The sequence below is a fragment of the Asterias rubens genome, chromosome 17 (genome assembly GCF_902459465.1).
Source record: "Asterias rubens chromosome 17, eAstRub1.3, whole genome shotgun sequence".
NCBI classification, from domain to species: domain Eukaryota; kingdom Metazoa; phylum Echinodermata; class Asteroidea; order Forcipulatida; family Asteriidae; genus Asterias; species Asterias rubens.
The window spans coordinates 5,656,160-5,668,761 of NC_047078.1; the positions used below are offsets into that span (position 1 = coordinate 5,656,160).

General features: G+C 38.1%; 1 protein-coding gene across 1 annotated transcript; it reads left to right on the top strand.

Annotated features, from left to right (window-relative positions):
• Window positions 1-83: 83 nt before the first annotated feature.
• Window positions 84-9,414, top strand: LOC117301581 (succinate dehydrogenase [ubiquinone] cytochrome b small subunit A, mitochondrial-like). Its single transcript, XM_033785610.1, has 4 exons — window positions 84-119; window positions 3,421-3,534; window positions 5,046-5,196; window positions 8,526-9,414. The coding sequence occupies exons 1-4, from the start codon at window positions 89-91 to the stop codon at window positions 8,686-8,688; spliced, it is 459 nt and encodes a 152-aa protein (XP_033641501.1). The 5' UTR covers window positions 84-88; the 3' UTR covers window positions 8,689-9,414.
• Window positions 9,415-12,602: the final 3,188 nt, after the last annotated feature.

A 12,602-nucleotide genomic window follows, 5' to 3' on the forward strand; every position in this document is an offset into this window, starting at 1 on the left:
CCAGAACCCCCACTAACCCCAAACTACGTGTGTTTTTGCGCGTACACAACGTAGGACCCGACCATTAGGAAATTATATATCAAGCAATATGGCGGCTCTACGGATCCTTCGGTCGCGAGGTGAGCTTACAATTTACTGTTTTTGACAGAATAATGTGCGATATAATAGCTTTTTACTGGTCAATTAGTTTCTTGGAAACATCCAATGTGATTTTCATTGTGTTTGTTTTGTAAGACTATAACTGATAGAGACTTACAACAAGTTAAAGTTGTGTGTGTTTTGGAATGACGGATGATGAATCATTTTTTAGTAACGAAGTCGTATGCGTCTTGGTTGTTGCGCCCATTTTTCGGACGGCTTGCTGATTTTTATTTTGACTTCCACAATTTGGATGGAAGTTCCATCCAAATTGTTTTCTGAAATGTTTGTGATTTACCAAACATGTAACTTGGGGAAAGGTGTAGGTGTCATGTCCTAACGCCACCTTTTTGTATTTGTTATTAAAATAAAGATAGGGGGGCCTAGCCAATTAATTAAATTTAAATTATTAAAATTAAAATAAAAATATTATATTTTTTTGTAATAAAAGAAAAGTTATTTCTAGTTCAAATTTGGCATTATGAAAGTAAAACAAATTAACAACTTTTGTTTTGTGTGAACAACAAAATTAAAATGGGTAGTCAACAAAGGGAAGCGACAGTCATAATTTGGATTTTTTGTTTCCAATATTTTTTGTAAATTTTAAACAACATCTGATCAGATTAATTTTGACATAGCTGGATAGGTTTCTTGGAGACAATCAATTTGACATGTGACACCTCATTTGTTGGGGTTCGTGTCATACAAACCCAAGAATGATACGCCAGGTCAAAGTTCAAAAATGTTGTCATTGTTTTCATTAATAACAAAAAGTGTGATTTTTTTTACTGTAATTATGTAGCATACAAATGCATGTGAATTTATAAAAATAAAAAATACTAATAATAATTAAATTTGTTTGATTGATTTTTTAATTAATTTTTGTAACAATTGTGTTTTTTTGTTATAATCTTTAATGAATTGTACAAAACTAAGTCAAATATTGTTCAAGCATAACGTGCTGGCCAATCACTATATCAACTGCGCGCATAGCGTGTAGGCCTGGGCGAATTATTCAAATATCTGGTTAATGGCAAGTAGGTTTTCCTATCCATAACCGCGAATGCCTTTTTTTTCTTAACCGGATATCCGCATAGGGTGCGAATACCTATTTATAAACCGGATAGTTCTGTAATTACAACCAAGTAACCGGATATTCTTTAATATCCGAATATCCGCGGACGTCGGGCGACAACTGATATGAATGTTTTGTCTGAATCCTTATGAAACTTCTATGAAGACAGCATAAAACAGCATAAATAAGGTATTTAACTATGCTCACCTCCGTGAAGAGTTAAAACAATGACATTTCCGACGTATTTTGTTCAAAGATTACAAAAGTTTTCCTTCACGTAGAGTCAATCACGATCAAAAGAAAAAGCAAATCGCCATCTTTAAATTAGATCCAGTCATTTTTATGAATGAACCGAGTGTCACTGTCTAAAACTAATATCAATCCGCCCATAAGATCTCATTCACATTTTTTTAATAGCGCCCTCTAGCGGCGAAAAAAACTATTCGAATATCCGGTTAATTTCGTGTGTGAAAAGTAGCTTTGAATAACTCACCATTTGATAATGTTAACCTTGTCCAAATCCAACAAGGATTCAGTTTTCCAGAAGAGTAGAGACTAATAATTCCACACCAAAAAATATATCTGGGAAAATTAAATTTACTTTTGCGTTTTCAGGACCAGACATTGACGCGTCTAAATTGCTTAACGTCCATTTTGTCCACTGCCACAAGAAGTTTATTCTCAAGAATACTGGAGGATGCTCTTTCTTTCGAGATAATGCGAGAAATCGTACATTATGTAGAATGTTGTCAGCTTTCCAATGGTACCGTTCTGAAATAATTCACATGAATAAAAATGTAATTTTTGCCAAACTTTTCGAACACATGAAATACAGACATATTATGTAGATTTTTCTCCTGAAAATGTTTTGAAATGACATATTTATTGGTCATTACAGTTCTTTGACAGAAAATTATTTTAAAGCCTGACCTGGGTGTCGATGTACTTTTTTTTTGTATTATGAACTATCGCCAACAGTCGCAAAGCAAATTTATAGAGAATTTATGTCAAATTTATTATGCTTTTATTAATAAATCAGGAGCAGTTTTCACACCCTTTTAATCAGTAAGAAATTGACAGGCTCAAAACATCCTTCTGCCACATTTAAATGAGCATAACTTCCCCATTCTATAAGCTATTGAAATGAAATAAACACCATTGGATTGCTTTTGCTATCCTCTTTCCAATAGTATAAAACTTGTTTGGGTTTTGTGACAAAAATGCAAAAAGTGCCAGACTCCCTACTTTCTTCCACCTCTCTAAGACCTTGGTTTTAATCCATCCGGGGCACTTGGGGTTTCCTCCTAAAACTAAAAATTCCTTCCTTGTCTTCTCTCCATTGGGTAGTACCAGTGACCAAGTTTGCTTTTTTGAGAGACCTTGACTTCCCCTAACCAGATTATATCAAACAAATGAAAGATAAGAAACCTTCCACACTAAGGGCAGGAATGTCAATCATTCCTAGATAGTGTTTCCTGCTAACAAAAACATCCTCAAGAAAAAGGAAGGTCACATTTTATTATAACTGATTTGGCTTTGTTCTAAACTGTTAGGGAAATTTAAAAACGTTTTTTTTACAATCTAGTTAATAGTCACGAGGCCTGACACTTCATGGAGGCATCGAAGGAGATTACCCTCTCCAGTAGATATGTAAAATATCCTCATAGTCAAAGAGTCCTAAAGTGCCTTCGTGCCCTTGCTCTTTCTACGATAGTCTATTATTTTAAAAAGTTTTTTTTTATTTCATATATTTCATTGTTATACTACATGTACATGTATCTATAGCCATGGTATGCTCAGTTGCCCGTGTCATATGCACCCGGAACTATGACCCCTGGGCCCTTCACAAGGATGCCCTGTCAATGGCATGTGACGGGATACTGGGGTACTCTCCCCCAATCTCCCTAGTGTCGAGAGTGCTGGCAATGATAGAGCGCAAAAACTGCAAGATTCTGCTCATTGTGCTCTTTTGGCCCCGCCAATCCTGGTTCACCAGGGATGTCAGACTTCTCGTCAGGCCTTGAATACTCTCTTTACAGGCACACCAGTTTTCCTCTGCAAGGGGCACTTCTGCTTAGGGTATTTTAAGTTTGTATCATCGGAATCAAGCGGAGTGCACCACAGCATGGGGCACCACATCATCTTAGATTTTAGATGAAGTTATTGACTAATTGCTTGCCATTTTTTATTTCCTTACTCTGTTATAGCTTTCCTCGTTGGCCCACAAATGATGACTCGCTCCTTTTTGAAGACGGACAATGCAAGAACACCATACGCAATCACAGAGCTGCACACCACAGAACAGAACCACACAACAGGAGGTTAGACTAACAAAATATTCTGCCATTATGGAGTTCAGTATTAAGTAAGCTTGGGCGATATCACGATATTATCGAATATCGCGATATTAATTTGGAAACGATTTCGATATCGGATGGATTTGGTTTTAATCGAAATATCGATAATCGCGATATCGATTAAATATCGTGATGTACCCCATAGGTTTGGAGTAAAACCAGAAAAATAGATCATTAGAACACCTCTCTTATGCCATGACTGTCTCTTCTACAACTTTCACTTGGAGTTTGAAGACTGATGATGTCAAATTTAATTAATCGCGATTATATCGAATATCGCGATATATTGTCGGCGATATATCATGAATAAAATAAATCGATATCACCCAAGCTTAGTATTAAATTTCAGGGCAGCGGAGGGGCTGGGGCCAACTGCAAAATGTGTCAATCACTTCTGCTGTTTTTTTTTTTTTTTAATTACCCTTAAAGACACTGGACCATATTGGTAATTGTCAAAGACCAGTCTTCGCACTTGCTGTATCTCAACATATGCATGAAATAAACCTGTGAAAATTTGAGCTCAATCGGTCATCGAAGTTGCGAGATAATAATGAAAGAAAAAACAACCTTGTAACACGAAGTTGTGTGCTTTCTGATGCTTGATTTCGAGACCTCAAATTCTAAATCTGAGGTCTCAAAATCAAATTCGTGGAAAATCACTTCTTTCTCAGCAACGTTACTTCAGAGGGAGCCGTTTCTCATAATGTTTTATACTATCAACCTCTCCCCATTACTCGTTACCAAGTAAGGTTTATGCTAATAATTATTTTGAGTAATTACAAATAGCCTTTAAACATCACTCTTTCACAGTGATTTCTGGGTTGTTTAACTCAGGTTGACAAGTAGTGTGGGATGGCAGATTAGTCTATATGGACCCATTATAATGTGCGCATAAATTCTACTGTGTGCACAAAAAAATTAATCTTTTGAGTTTGAATACATGTAATCTTCATGTGTGGACATTTTCAGAATGCTATAATCTTTAGTGTGTGGGTCCAGGGAACATCTATTCATCTGTTGAGACCATTAGAGAATGTGCCCCACAATTACAGTTATTTACCTGTAACACAATCTGCCTTCTGATTACGCCCAGTGGGCTGCTCGGAGGGTTAAACACAATACTTGTTACTGGGGAAGTTAGGAAATCGGCTGGGACTACTACTTTCGCTGATAGGATCCAGTTGGCTGCTCGGAGGGTGGGCTGCTCGGAGGGTTAAACACAATACTTGTTACTGTAGAAGGTAGGAAATCGGCTGGGACTACTACTTTCGCTGATAGGATCCAGTTGGCTGCTCGGAGGGTGGGCTGCTCGGAGGGTTAAACACCATACTTGTTACTGCGGAAGGTAGGAAATCGGCTGGGACTACTACTTTCGCTGATAGGATCGAGGGGACTTTTACTTTTAACTACCGCGGAGTGAGTTCTTAATTTGTCTCATGAATTGGTCGTAATAATTTGTTTCCTTACTGTTTCAGGTCAGTCAACGGGTATGATGGCATCAACTCATTGGAATGTTGAGCATGCAGTAACCCTGGCCCTAACAGCAGCTATCCCTACTGCGTTCATTACCCAACATCCTCTTGTTGACTACGTCCTGGCTGGATGCATGACTCTTCATGGACATTGGTCAGTTTCATTCAATTGTCTCAATTTGCTTATTTCACTTCTATGGTGGTTGGGCACCATACCAAATCAATTATTGTGTTTGTAACTTTGTCCAGTTGGGCATGAACCTTGCGCATCCATGCAACACCGAGGGAAAAATGTGGTGTTTAAAGGCGGTGGACACTATTGGTAATGAATCAAAATAATTATTATCATAAAACCTTTCTCGACTATGAGTAATGGGGAGAGGTTGATAGTATAATACATTGTGAGAAACGGCTCCCTCTTAGGCGCCTTGTCAAAACCTCCCAAGCGTTCCTCCGCTGACAGTCCGCGGACTGGACAGCAAATATCGCTGTTGCTAAGGACCTCAGACAGTCGGCGGAAGAACGGCCATGTGCGTTGAAGCGCAGCAAAGTTAATGAGCTATCCATGCCGGGCGCTATTGTTAGTATAACAATAAGTCTCATGAATAAACAGGTTGTGTTTTCAGGTCATGAATATCAGCGGCTTGGACGCGGAACGGCCGTTCTTGCCCAGAACAATACATTTTCAACTCATGAATACCATCGTTCTGGAAGTGGACAGGCCGCACCACTAGATAATTACACCATAAATGTTGGATACGCCTGCCAACTGTGCTGCACCTAAATGTATCCCGAGCCCTAAATGTAGCCTCCATTTTAGGTGCCGCACAGCCGACCCCCAGCGCATAAGATAATCGCGCACTTCATAAACCAGGGAACGATTTCGCCTGTATCGAATCGCAATTTGCGATGCAATTTGGATGATCTGATTTGCAACTCTAAAAAGTGCATCGCAAATGTTGCGATCCAACTTGCGATGCATATTTTTTGCAACATTTATGCTTGATACAAAAATATTGATTTTTTCTTTGAAACCATTCACATTTTAATTAATTTTCCCGCAAGAAAAACGATGCTGAATTGATAAGAAATCACCGCCGATGACTATTGTTTTCTTCCAGGATGTTGAATACTTTTACACATCGCTCTGGCAGTAGGGCAAAATCGACCAATGAAAAAATTTGTAACGCGCTATATGGAAATTCAACAGCCAATAGAAACACGTGTCTCTGAGACTGTGGCTTTCTCCTCCTCAGACATTGGCGAACCATATTATTGCTAAAATTATGATTGGTATAATTAAAGGCAATTTTCAGTTATGCTACTAATTGTATCAAACACGTCCCGTTTTCCCCTATGACAAATATATCATTGCCATGTTCCAAGATATTCCAGACAATAAACACTACCATAAATTTCCATCTTCCCTTATTAAAAAACAAATTCCCAAATTTATCGCATCCCGTCCCCTGTCACTGCTACTTAGATGCCCACTTGGAACGGAGCTTGCACGTAGCCTGAAATTTTTGTCAGTCGAAGCCGGGAATAAAGGAAACCATTTCTAGAATTCAAATGTTTTGGGCATGTAGGTCAAACCAAGATTGGAGGAAATGGCTTTTTACACATCCACCCTTGCTTTTCAATAAGCAAAGGTAAAACCATTGTTAACCACCTGCGTTCCTCCGCGGTTCCGCCGATCAGCTAATAAGCTGGACCTCACAATGGCCAACCGGTCGCTCCGCGGAGCCGCTGGAATATTCATGTTTATTGACATGTAAATGACCTGCCCGGTTGCTACAGGTTCTTTTGTTTCAAAAATCCGCTGACTCCCGCAGAATGCACGCTGAATGAAACGGCTTGGAGGTTTTGACAAGGTGCCTTTAGTGACGTAGTTTACGAGAAAGAAGTAATTTTCCACGAATCTGATTTCGAGACCTCAGATTTAGAATTTGAGGTCTCGATATCAAGCATCTGAAAGCACACAACTTCATGTGACCATGGTGCGACAAGGGTGTTTTTTTCTTTCATTATTATCTCGCAACATCGACGACAGATTGAACTCAAACTTTCACAGGTTTGTTATTCTATGCATATGTTGATATACACCAACTGTGAGTGTCCAGTGTCTTTAAAGGAAACCTGAGGGAGTATACCGCTGTGCCTAAAAGCTCAGTTGGTAGAGCATCTGCCCGGAGTGTCGGGTCTTTGGTTCAAATCCCAATGAGGACCATTCAATTTTTCTCTCATCCCATGTTTGATTATATTTCACTTCTAATGTCACCAAATCAAAAGCACTGAATACTCAGTATTTTTCCTGAGTTCTGCTAAAAACAAATCAGCAGCCAAATCTTTGGTAATTGCCAAAGAGCAGTATTCTCACTCGCTGTATCCCAACATAAAATAACAAATTTGGGGAAATTTTGGTGCAGTTACGCATCAAAGTTGCGAGAGAATAATGAAAGAAAACACACCCTTGTTGCATTACTTTGTGTGCTTTAAGATGCATAATAAAAGGCTTCAGCTGAAGTCTTTTATTATTTGAGTGAGAAATGACCTCTTTCTCAAAAACTGTGTTACTTCAGAGGGAGCCGTTTTTCACAATGTTTTATCTTATCAACAGCTCTCAATTTCTAGGTACCAAGTAAGTTTTTGTGCTAACAACTGTTTTAAGTAGTTTTCAGTGCCTTTAACGGCACTTGACAGGGGTTGGTAACTGTGAACTCTCACTTGGTGTATCCCAACACTGCATTTAACCCATAAAAAAATGTTAAAGACACTATTGGTAACGACTCAAAATAATTATTATCATAAGAACTTACTTGGTAACTAGTAATGGGGAGCGGTTGATAGTATACAAATATTGACTGCTTCGAGTGTTATGGTTAAAACTACGACTCCCGAGGTGATCCCCAGAGTGTTCCATTTTACCGAGGTGCAGCCGGGGGAAAATGGAATGGTCCGGGGATCAACGAGGGAGTCGTAGTTTTAACCATAGCACGAGTTAAAGCAGTCGATATTTGTTTTATAACACCCCACCAGACTATTTATCATCTTCGTACACGTAACGTTCGTACGCGCCTTTCAGATACACAGATGCACAACTGATTGGGTTTGAGGTGAGTAAAAAGACGTCTGGGTACTGTACCCCGTGTGATAGTCGTGAGACTATCACACGGCAAACGATGCACTATCACACGGCTGCCGTCTAGCAAAACTAATACATATCAAGTGACGCGCTCTAAACCAATGAAAAGGCAGAATATTGGTAAGGGGTGTTATAATATAAAATATTGTGAGAAACGGCTCCCTCTGAAGAATATCGCAACTTTGATGACCAATTGAGCTCAAATTTTCACAGGTTTGTCTTTTAATGCATCTATATGTTGAGATACACCAAGTGAGAAGACAACTCTTTGACAATTACCAATAGTGTCCAGTGTCTTTATTGAATGATAGTAATGATCTTGTTATTTTTTATTATAGGGGAATGGAAGCAATCTTCGCTGACTACATCCCTGGCAAGACTCTCCCCAAAGTAGCCCACAGCTGCCTCTTGGGCGTCTCCGCTCTCACATTCGCTGGACTGTGCTACTTCAATTACAATGATGTCGGAATCACCAAGGCTATCATGATGCTATGGTCGTAAGAAATCCACTACCCTCAAGAAATAAATCAACTGGACTCATGACAGGTTATACTCAAGCCAAAGTACATGTAGCAAGCGTTACTTGTCCTTTACTTTTTATGTTTTAAGCCCGGTTCATGCAATAATCGGTACGCCCTCAGGCTCCATTTTCAATTGTAACGCAATAAAATTCTTGCAGTAAGTAAGAACCAGGCTTAAGTCCCTTTGTTCTTCAAGAAGTTCCCATCATTTAATTAAAAAAGCTAATAGAGCTACTTTAGCAGAGAGCATTGCTTAACAAAATGCTGCTCAGCAAAAAATAAGCAGAAAGCCAGTCACAGATTGTATATGTTTGTGACATGATATTTTGGCTGATAACCTTTTTCTGGTTAAGGCTTAGTTTTGTTACTTGAGCAGCTCTTTGATGACACACTTTCAAAGGAATTTATTTTCTTAACTTGTGTTTTTTTGTACTTAAATCAGGCTTAAGTCAAATGAATGTTGAATGAGAACTCTGGGTGTGTTCGATTAGCTTCCCTGGGTCGACACTGATCTGCCCCCGGTACGTTCGAATAGCTTTGAGGTCATTCCAGGGGCTCACCCGAGTCAGCCCCAATTGCCCTGCTTGTGGAATGGTCACTTGGGGCTGGTCGAGGTGCACGGCGTCCCAAGAGAGGGTGAGTGATCATTCGGTTAGCTCTTGTAAGGGGCTCACCCGAATGAGCACCGCGGGGTCAACACAGGGAAGCTAATCAAACGCACCCAATGTCATCACTTAAAGGGAGGGTATACCTTTGGTAATTACTCAAACAATTAATGACTGTAAACACTTACATGTACTTTGTAGGAAGCACTGAAGGTTTTAACAATGTGTAACACTTTGAGGCACATTTCCCTTCTCTTTAATGTGGTTTTAGAGAGAGGGATACAAAAACATTTCAAACTGAGAAATGTTTCTGAATGAAACATTTCTGAGATTCTGTATTCCAACATTGGATTATTCCTCCTTGTTGGACATAACCACTCCAATCTCTTGCAATATCTTCAAAACGCTACCACCTTTTGTATACATCTACATAGGATTAAAACAACCGAGCGAACTAAAACACCAAAGGTATACTTAACCTTTAAAGATCAAAGTATGGGTACATAATGAACATATAAATTTAATTCAATAATTGGGGATATGTAAATGACAATATAAAGTTGTAAGATATTTAAAGAAATTGATTCTAATTTTAAAAAAGCACAGTCTTATGTTGCTGATAATGTTTTGTTTATTTTATTCGGAAAACAAATTAACTATAACAAGAGAGAAAAAAAAATTGGTGATGGGAAGAATTATTTGCTCTAAACGAAAGTCAAATAAGTTCATTTATCATGGATCACCAACATGAATTTAAAACTATTTGTAAATTGTTTTTTTTTTTTCTCTAATTTTTCACGCTTGAATTTTGCACACTTCTATCCTCGGTTCCATACAGAACATTTTCATACTAATTATTTTTGGTTTTTACCCATACACCGATGTGTGTTAGCACTGTATACTCAGTACTTTCCCGAGTCCTGTGAAAAAAATATCACAGTGAGTATACAGTGCTAACACACATCGGTGTATGGGTAAAAACAAAAACAAAAAAATATTCTTTATCCCCGATGCAAATTTAACATCTATTATATTTCATACTAATTACTCTATTCATGAATTCTCGATTCACTACTCAAGCAGAAGGGGGGTGTAAGGAGGATGGTTTATTGGTTAAAATGTTTTATTGCTTCTTCTTTGTATAGGTTTAGGTTTCAGGCCAGGAGTTTCATCTTCAAAGAGGGCAAGTCCATTTTAATTTTGCAAAGGGCACTTCCAATGCAAAGTATTTAGGTATATCGAAAAAAAAAATTTATGGGGCACCAAGGCCAAGACCTGGGGCAAGGACGGCCATGGCCTCTGTTTGATTCCTGGACTAGGTTGCTTTGCTATTTACTCTTTATTTTGTGGTAGCTGTTGTTGAAATGGCTTTTCAGTTTGGCTTAAAAACATATTTAATTTGGAATTTTATGAAATCAGAGGTTCGAGCAGACGCTGCTAGTATGGGTCAGAAATGATTGTAAACTTTATTGACAAAGTTTGTTCTTATTATAAAGCCAGCAGCCAAAAATTCTGCACTTATCAACAAAGATCCTCTTTCGCGCAAGTCTTCTGAACCTCTGACTTCATTGTAGTATGCTCCCCTGGTGGGACAATAGTTTGATTGCATGACGCTACTATTATATAACCCGGAACAAGGACAGGAACAAGACCAATTAATTAAATCGTGTATTATTTTAATGAATCCTTTTTGCTGTTTGTCTCTTAAGTTACTGAAGTTAAACAAGTACATGCTGCAAAAAAAACACAATCCAGGAAGCTACCATAAAGGACATACATGTTCAATGTACATGAATGTACATGTATATATCATGAACTTATTGAGTCATAAATAGTCCGAGATTGGGAACAGTAACCATGGTAACTTTATTGTTGCCTAGTGATGATAAATAAAACCCATGACAAGTTAGATGACGCATTGTGCTGAAACTTTCATTGGAGTTTTTAGATCAATATCATAATTCAATGAAAATAAATGTCATTTTAGATGCAGGTTGACTTCAAACATGTATTAAAAAACAAATCCTAGTTCAGGTACTAGTGTCAGGTACTAAAGTATTGAATGTGGTATGAAGGCCTATAATGTAAGCCGTTTATGTAAGCCTGATCCTTCTAAACTACCGACAAAGTTGTCTTGTATATAAATGTCGTACGCGTCTCTTTATTGTTAAAACGAGTTCTGTTTTATTTTATTTTAAATTCTAGTCTTATTTAGACGACCTCTGAACTTGATTGAAGACTAACTGCAGTAGGCTATCCAATGAACTGTACCTAAAGATTTAAAGGAACACGTTGCCTTGAATCGAACGGGTTGGTCTATAAAAAGTGTTTGAAACTGTTGGTTATGAAATGCATGTGGTTAGAAAGATGTTTTAAAAGTAGAATATAATGATCCACACAAGTATCACTCAAAATTGCACGGTTTTCCATTTTTGTCGCGAACTAACACGATCAGCCATTTATGGGAGTATAAATGGCCGACCGTGTTAGTCGACGAGGTAAAAAGAAAAAACACGCAATTTCAAGGCATATTTGTGTAGATAATTGTATTCTACCTTTACAACATCTTTCTACCCATATGCATTTTATAACAAACGGTTACAGAACGCTTTTCAAAGACCAACTCGACAGATCCAAGGCAACGTGTTCCTTTAACACTTGATCCAAATCTCACGAACTTGTTACCAAACTGCTAGTCCGTTTCGCAAACTTGACGACCAAGTATTTTGATTTAAGTTTGAATGATTGTACATGATGGCTCTGAGTAACGAACTTTTACAAAAATTGTGTCTTGGTTAAATGTCAAGTTAAACGTGCATTTGGCTACTCGTTCTAAGAGTTTGTTCCGTTCACCGGTAAAGGCAAAGCTTGTCAGTCACAAAAACACAGGGATCTGATGTATTGCAGTCTGTGCAGGGCCCATTTTCATAGAGCTGATTAAAGCCATTATACACTTTTAAACAGTATTGTCCAAGTCCCACACTTCGTGTCTCACAACTTATATATAAAATAATAAACCTGTGAAAATTTAGGCTCAATCGGTCTTTGGAGTCGGGAGAAAATAACGGGAAAACCCACTCTTGTTTCCGCACGTTTCGCCGTGTCATGACATGTGTTTAAAATGAATCCGTAATTCTCGCGTACGAGAATTGATATTGTTTCAATGTTTTCTCAAAAAGTAAAGCATTTCATGGACTAATATTTCAGGAGAAGTCTTTCACCATTACCTTCTGTAAACCCTGTAAATTATTTGTAAACCTGTGAACTTTTTTCTTTTTTTTCTGTACCG

What these genes read in the sequence shown, in the direction of transcription:
- LOC117301581 (XM_033785610.1), top strand. Translation starts at nt 89, where the DNA reads ATGGCGGCTCTACGGATCCTTCGGTCGCGAG. An exon ending in ACAGAACCACACAACAGGAG is followed by an intron (nt 3,535 to 5,045) that starts GTTAGACTAACA and finishes TTACTGTTTCAG; the next exon opens with GTCAGTCAACGGGTATGATG. An exon ending in ATGACTCTTCATGGACATTG is followed by an intron (nt 5,197 to 8,525) that starts GTCAGTTTCATT and finishes TTTTTATTATAG; the next exon opens with GGGAATGGAAGCAATCTTCG.